Raw genomic sequence first — 7,623 nt, forward strand, 5'->3', positions numbered from 1 at the left:
GCCAATTCGGTCTATATTACAAGCTTGATAGAGACAGAAAATGTGAAAACAGAGACAATCGACGCAGAGATGACGAGCAACGACGAGTACAAGCGCAAGTTTATACGGGCACGGATGGCCGCCATGACACATTTATCGACTGTTGCGAACAATACCGGGAATAACAATGCGAATTCGACAGTCGATAACACACATCCCAGTGCGCAACCTATGATAAAACTGCCGAAGATCGAACTTAGAAAATTTAGTGGGGACGTGAAAGACTGGCTGCCTTTCTGGTCGCAATTCAAGAAGATACACGAGGATGCTGCCATCAACAAAGGAAACAAGTTCCAATATCTTCTACAGGCGATAACAGCACAGTCGCGTGCAGCCGAGCTAATAGACAGTTTTCCTCCCATGGAAGAAAATTATGACAGTGCGATCGAGAGTTTAAAGAATCGTTTCGGCCGAGATGAAATGCTTGTGGAAGTGTACGTGCGCGAGCTTCTCAAGCTAGTTATGCAAAATGTCCTGAAGCCGGATGATCGAATGCCATTGTCTAGTTTGTATGATAAGATAGAGGCTCAGCTAAGAGCACTCGAAACGCTCGGGGTCACGTCGGATAAGTGCGGCGCCATGTTACTCCCGCTTGTCGAGTCCTCATTGCCCGAAGAACTTTTACGTGCTTGGCAGCGTCATCCAGTGCCGGTCGGGGCAGATGGGGAACGAAGAGAAGAACGACTCACACAGCTGATCAAGTTTCTGCGATCCGAAGTAGAGAATGAAGAAAGAATATCTATCGCGATGCACGGTTTCGATTTGAAGAAGGATGAGCCCAAAACATCGAAACAAAAACAACGCTCGGAGCAAGCAAAAGGTACGCCGTCTGCTATAAGCCTACACGCACAGGGAAAGCCGAATAAACCGATAGACTGTGTATTCTGTGAAAAAGAGCACGCGAGTGTAAAGTGTGAAAAAGCGCGAAAAATGACATTGGACGAGAAAAAATCGTTATTACAACAAAAGAATGCGTGTTTTAACTGTCTAAAAATCGGTCATCAGAGTCGCGTGTGTCGGGGTAGTCAAAAGTGTGCGATGTGCAGTCGACGGCACGTGGTGATAATGTGTCCGGATATAATCAACCGAGGGGATGCAACGGTGTCAACTAATGCAGACGATGGAAAAGAAAAGGTACTGTCGAATTCCAATCAAACTAGAGAAGCGGACGTAATTTTACAGACGTTACATGCCAAGATTCGTAATGGCAAGGAAGAACGTGTAGTGTGGGTGTTTTTCGATCAAGGTTCCACTCGATCTTACGCTACTAAGGACATTATTCGTCAGATGAAATATGAAGCGATCAGTGAACACAAGCTCAAACACTCGCTTTTCGGAAACGTTACGTCTGCGGTCAAGAGTCATAAGAAGTATGTGGTTCATCTGTGTAGTCTGGACAACAGTTATTCGTGCAACTTCAAAGTGTTCGACGAAGAGGAAATATGCGCAGAAATTCCTCTGTGGGAAAAACAACCATGGATGGATGAATTGAAGGAGATGGACATACAACTCACTGATGGACCGTTTAAATGCGACTACGCTGCACCGATCAAAATTCTCATTGGGGCAGATATAGCAGGAAAACTGATGACCGGTCGTACTAAACAACTCAGGTGTGGATTGACAGCAGTTGAGACAAGTCTCGGCTGGACGCTGATGGGCCAGGTTCCGAATATGTTACGGACGGTCTCGCCGAGCAGGCGATTTCCATGTTTCAACGTGAAGCCTGTGTATCTGATCTTTGGGAACTGGATGTGATTGGCATCAGCGATCCGGTTATGGAGAAGTCTCGCAAAGACCACGATGAGGAGATTCTGAGGCGTTTCGAAGAAACAGTCATTGTCAATGCGAAAGGACGATACGAGGTATGTCTCCCGTGGGTCGAGACACATCCCAGTTTGCCGAACAACAGGGAGCTTGCAGAGAAGCGGCTCATCACGACTACTAAGAAGCTGAAATCGTCGGTGTTGTACGACGAATACGATCAAGTATTCAACGACTGGCTAGCGGAAGGAATCATTGAGGTGGTGCCTGATGATGAGATCGACCAAGAGGCACACTATCTACCACATAGAGGCGTCGTTAAAGTGGGTAGTACCACTTCTTTAAGACCGGTATTCGATGCGTCTGCTAAATGTAAAAACTTTCCATCTCTTAATGACTGTCTAGAAAGAAGACCCAATTTAATTGAACTTGTTTTTACTATTTTGTTACGTTTTCGTACTTATAGGATTGGGGTCGTAGCTGACATTCGAAAAGCATTCTTGCAAATAAGTTTGACTAAACAAGATCGGAACTTTCTGAGATTCTTATGGTATGACGAACTCGGGAAAATAATCGTTTATCGACATTGCCGAGTAGTTTTCGGTGTTTCATGTAGTCCTTTTCTTTTAGGAGCAGTGATCAATTATCATTTGAAGAAATTGTTGTCTGATGAGAGCATTAAATCTATGTTTAAGAACGCAGATAAGAATCTCACGAAGTTGATGGAAAGTTTCTATGTAGACAACTGCGTAACAAGTTTAGACACAATGACCGAAGTCGAGCTATTTATGTATGATGCGAAACACGCGATGAATGAGGGAGCGTTTAAACTCAGAGGGTGGGAGAATTCGCACTCGAAGACGGGAGAAGTAGAAATTTCGGTATTGGGGCTTATTTGGGATAAGAGCGATGACACGTTGCGTTTAGTAACTCCCCCGATCGAAACAATTATGAACGAAAAGATTACGAAGCGAGTAATACTTTCTTACTCTCACCGCATCTTCGATCCTTTAAGTTTTGTTTGCCCGGTTATGATCACTCCCAAACTCTTGTTGCAACAAACTTGGGTCTCTAAAATTAAATGGGATGATGAGGTTTGTGACGAAATACAAAACGAATTTAAGAAATGGCTCGGTAGCTTGACACGATTAAACGAGCTTCGTTTTCCTCGCTGGGCTTTTGAGTCACCAACTCGCGATACTAGTATAACGTTTCATGTGTTTTGTGACGCTAGTAAGAAAGCATACGCTGCGGTGATTTTCGCACGCGTGGAGTGTGCTTCCCAAGTCAACGTCCAGTTTGTCACGGCAAAAGCTAGAGTAGCTCCAGTTGCTCCTATGACGATTACTCGACTTGAACTCTTGGCTGCCAGTATGGCCGTAAGACTGGCGTGTTCTACGGTAAATTCTCTTAAGATGTCTGATAAGAAAATAACATACTGGAGTGACTCAAGTACAGTTTTGTTCTGGATCCAGCGGAATTGTCCTTGGGCGCCCTTTGTAGACAATCGCGTTAAAGAAATACGAAATATGTCATGTAGCAAGGCCTGGAAGCACATTCCTGGCGAATTAAATCCGGCGGATCTACCGTCACGAGGATGTACAATCAATACGCTATGTAGGGTAAATTGGTGGAACGGACCGGAGTGGCTAAGAAAGGATGAATCTGAGTGGCCGATCTCGAACGTAGTGTACTATGAAGACGAGATAAAAAATGAAATACGTAAGACTGCTAAAGTGACGGATCAAATTTTGGATTCTGAAATTGTGTCTGCGATGTCTCAAATGAATAATACTACAAAGGTTCAGCCTTTCTATGTTCCCAGTGTTTCTAGCTTTCGTACTGTGGTAAGAGCGATCGCGCGCATAAAGCGGTTTGTTACTAATTACAAATTGTACAAATCGGGTAAACAGAATAGACTAGCTGGGAAGTTAACGAGCGAGGAGGTCAATAATGCTGAAAAGACCATTTTATCAATTATCCAGCGAGAGTCGTTTAACGGAATTGACGACATACAATTGCGTAACATGAATGTTTTTGTTGCGGAGGATAATCTGATCCGGATGAAATCGAAAATATTAGAACGAGATGATAGCTATTCGTTTCGTTATCCAATAGTCCTACTGGGAGAAAATCCTTTAGTCCGCATGATGATTCTCGAATTCCACACGCGTTTAGGACATGTACATATCAACACATTACTCAATGCTCTCAGAGAGGAATATTGGATAATACACGGCCGAAAGGTCGCTCGTAGTATTGTAAGAAAATGTGTCGTCTGCGCACGACAGAATGTCAAACCTCTGACGGTGGCAACTGCTCCTCTACCTATGAATCGAGTTCGCGACGCTCGAGTGTTCGAGATTACGGGAGTAGACTTTGCAGGTCCGCTATATTTGAAAAGCGAAGTAAAAGCCTGGATTTGTATTTTTACATGTGCGGTGTATCGTGCAGTACATTTGGAACTCGTGTCGTCTTTGTCCACCGATAAGTTCATAGAAGCTTTCCGTAGATTTGTGGCCAGAAGGGGACGACCGAGTATAGTTTATAGCGATAATGGAACTAATTTCGAGGGTTTTTCTAATTTACTGAAACAAATCGATTGGATAAAAATCCAGGAGTCTAGTCTAGTATCCAAAGTGGAATGGAAGTTTAATCCACCAAGTGCTCCCTGGTGGGGAGGATGGTGGGAGCGGTTAATTCAGATTCTGAAGCGTTTATTGCGAAAAATACTTGGTAAAGCTTGTTTAAGTTACGAAGAAATGCTTACGATTTTATGTGATTGCGAATCTGTGATTAACGCTCGACCCTTAACATATTTGTCTGACGATCCTCGAGATCTTGATCCTATTACTCCAAATTTATTTCTTCAAAAGATCCATGAAGTAGGCTTACCCGATTGTGATTATATTGACAGAGAAAAACTGAAGGGTAGATTTAAGTATCGACAATTTCTCAAAAAAGAGTTGCGTAAAAGATTTAGATCGGAGTATCTCGGGCAGCTAAAATATGCATCTGCCAAAAAATTAACCGATGACCGTCAGATAAAAGTTGGTGACATCGTACTTATCGGTAACGATTGTACAAAGAGGCTCGAATGGCCACTAGGCCGAGTAATAGAACTTTTCCCAGGAAAAGACGGAATTGTGAGGGTCGTGCGTTTAATTACTGCGACGGGACAAGTAGTGCGACCAGTTCAGAGATTATATTGTTTGGAGGTAGACGTTGATACGGATCCAGAGGAGTTACGTAAAATCTATGATAAGAGAGTTAAGCCTAAGACAGTCATTCGGCAAAGCGTTGACAAGTCAAAACAGGTGCCTAACGGAGTAGAGTTAAGTGATAGTAATGATCCTATTGTCCCTTACAAAACTAGAAGTGGACACACTGTTAAACCTGTTAAAAAACTTTAATCCTTATCTCGTTTTATTGCTTCTTTAGATATTCTCTCCATTTGTGAAACGTGAATATCTAAAGTTGGGAGGATGTTAAAAGAGTTCTAGATTTAAGTTGGCAATACTAGGTAGTCACTGTCGCCACGACGAAGTAAGTTACCACCGATCATCCACTACGATCCGATGTTAAAAAAGTTCCTAGGCTTAGGGTGGTAATTCTGCGTGTGAGAAGTGGCGAAGCAGTAGTAAGAGTCAGTCCCCTGCAACGGTTACGAGCGTGCGCGTCTCTGTACGAAGATTTTGTCAAAATTAAAATACAGCCTTTTATCGTTGCTGCAATCAACGTCTTTGTGTTTAACGCCTTTATCCCGATTATCCTTGACAAATAACAGTAACATCTAGATTATTTAAAGATTCGATATCTTCGTAATCCGCATCCAGAGTCTCGATGTTTAGGTTTTTTCTCGCTTTACTCTCAAGCAGATCTACCAGCCATTATCGTTTCTGGCATCCCTTGACGTACACGAGAGTCGGCATCTCGTCGTCGTCGTCGTCGTTGTCCTCTTCCTCACCGAGCACCGCTGATGTAATTAAACGCTTCACCTTGCTGTACGACACGTTTCCGTCTTCCCATCGTAATCCATGGTGATTGCGAATCAACCAGGAAGCGCACGATTTGTCGGATTTTGTGAGGAGATTCCACGGCATGGGGCATATAAAGATGTAATGCGCCAGAACGGCCCCGTTTCTCAGCACCGCCACCTCCTTGACGACAAATTTCATCCCGACGACGAAACCTTGCAGGTCGACGAACGTTGGTGCAAACATGAAGAAATATCTCTCTTTCTTCGATGCGTGAATCGAGAGGAATGACGCGCGTTTCGCGACACTCTGATTTTTATATCCTGCTCCCCTCTTTTTCCCCTCTCATAAATTTGTATCGGGAGTTAAAGAGAGAAAAAATTTTCGTCGACGTTGCCGCGAACACTCAGACTATTTTGCGCACTACGTTGGTCAACGGATTGTACTCGATCACGCAATCATGTATGATAAGACAGTACGCAGAGGTATTCGGCGGTACGTTCTCCATGCAATCGAATTCTAGTCTGACATCCACGGTGGCGTTTTTGACGGATTCGTTTTGTCGAGAGCAATCAATGATCACGAACGGGCCGTTACGTAGAAAAGTTGAAACGGTGAGACTCGGCTCGAGATATTCGTATCCGTAATAGCCCTTGCAGAAACGCGCGTATATATCGTACAGAATCGCCCATCTGTGTTTACCAAAGTCCAAATTCAAATCGTCGTACGGATAGACTTCCGAGTTTAGGTAGAGTTTCACGTTGGTCAATTTGCAGTCGTCGAATCGGCTCGTGTCCGCGGACATGACGTTCTTCCGACCCGTTTGCAGAGCGAAGACGACGTATCGCGGTTTCTCGAGCTGAGTCGCGGTCTTAATGGCCCACGAGTGCTTGGTCGTGTTCTGCAACAGGGGATACTCGTACAGATCCCACGAACGGAAACCCATACTTAGATATCGTCCGTTTTTCAAGGCGCGCAGCATCGACAGCTTGTTGACCTCGCTCAATACCACGTGAGGCATTCGCCACTGTATCTTGAGTAGTTTGACAGTAGGCTCCAACGCGAGACTTCCCAACAGACAATTGTTGTCGGTGCGCGATCGTATCAAGATTAATTCGTGACGAGCGTTGATCACCACGCGTTTGTAATCCTCGCAAAATCCCAGTAACAGGTTGAGCGGTACGCAGAAATTGAAGTATCCGTTCGCGTTATTATGCGGTTCCCAGCCCGCGTTTCGCAGGATCACGCTTCTGTCAGACGATACCGTAACGTAGTTCTTGAGCGTGCTGGTTATTCCTACGTTTCTGCAGTGATCAATCTCCACACCGTCAAGCTCGTATCGAATTTCATCGAACATGAACGCGACGCAATTATTCCCCAATACCACGTTATCGGCTTGGCCGGCTGCTCTGGTCACCGTCAATGTTCCTTCGACGTAGAGAAAACTTTCGCACGGCAACGTATACAGATCCTGCTGTTGTATAGGTAATCGTATCTCGTCGCTATACTCGAACGTTGTGTTGGCGTACGGGTTGTACGTGTGAGTCTCGATCTTGACGATGCGATCGTCAAAGACCGGCTCGCCTCCGATGTTAAGAATTTCAGTCATCGTTCAGATGTTTCGTACCGCGAATCCCAGAGATTGTAAAAATTTAACGTTCGATGCGTTGAGCTTCTTTCTCGTCTCTGTTTTCGTCTCTGTTTTAACGCTACCGAATGTCGATTTGATGATATCGTCGATCGTCGCAGTCGTAAAGATATTCTTATCTGTCGCGTGCTCCGAGTCGTTCAACACGAGCATGTCACACGTCGCGCGTTATCGCTGTAGTCGTCGTACGTGCAA

At 44.5% G+C, this 7,623-nt stretch overlaps 4 protein-coding genes across 4 annotated transcripts; 3 read left to right on the plus strand and 1 right to left on the minus strand.

Moving 5' to 3' along the window:
* The first annotated feature begins 69 nt into the window (after positions 1–69).
* Positions 70–1,797, plus strand: LOC112457210. The gene has a single exon (XM_025020140.1). The coding sequence runs from the start codon at positions 70–72 to the stop codon at positions 1,795–1,797; it is 1,728 nt and encodes a 575-aa protein (XP_024875908.1).
* Positions 1,798–1,817: 20 nt separating this feature from the next.
* LOC112457207 lies at positions 1,818–2,287 on the plus strand. Its single transcript, XM_025020137.1, has 2 exons — positions 1,818–2,153; positions 2,270–2,287. Exons 1-2 carry the CDS (start codon positions 1,818–1,820, stop codon positions 2,285–2,287), a joined length of 354 nt encoding a protein of 117 aa, XP_024875905.1.
* Positions 2,288–2,570: 283 nt separating this feature from the next.
* On the plus strand, positions 2,571–5,216 carry LOC112457208. Its single transcript, XM_025020138.1, has one exon. It carries the CDS (start codon positions 2,571–2,573, stop codon positions 5,214–5,216), a length of 2,646 nt encoding a protein of 881 aa, XP_024875906.1.
* Positions 5,217–6,186: 970 nt separating this feature from the next.
* Positions 6,187–7,389, minus strand: LOC112457209. The gene is made up of 2 exons (XM_025020139.1): positions 6,916–7,389; positions 6,187–6,807 (listed from the first exon to the last, which is right to left on the minus strand). The coding sequence occupies exons 1-2, from the start codon at positions 7,387–7,389 to the stop codon at positions 6,187–6,189; spliced, it is 1,095 nt and encodes a 364-aa protein (XP_024875907.1).
* Between the last annotated feature and the right edge of the window lie 234 nt (positions 7,390–7,623).

Source organism: Temnothorax curvispinosus, unplaced genomic scaffold, assembly GCF_003070985.1.
Source record: "Temnothorax curvispinosus isolate PA1 unplaced genomic scaffold, ASM307098v1 QBEX01007611.1, whole genome shotgun sequence".
NCBI classification, from domain to species: domain Eukaryota; kingdom Metazoa; phylum Arthropoda; class Insecta; order Hymenoptera; family Formicidae; genus Temnothorax; species Temnothorax curvispinosus.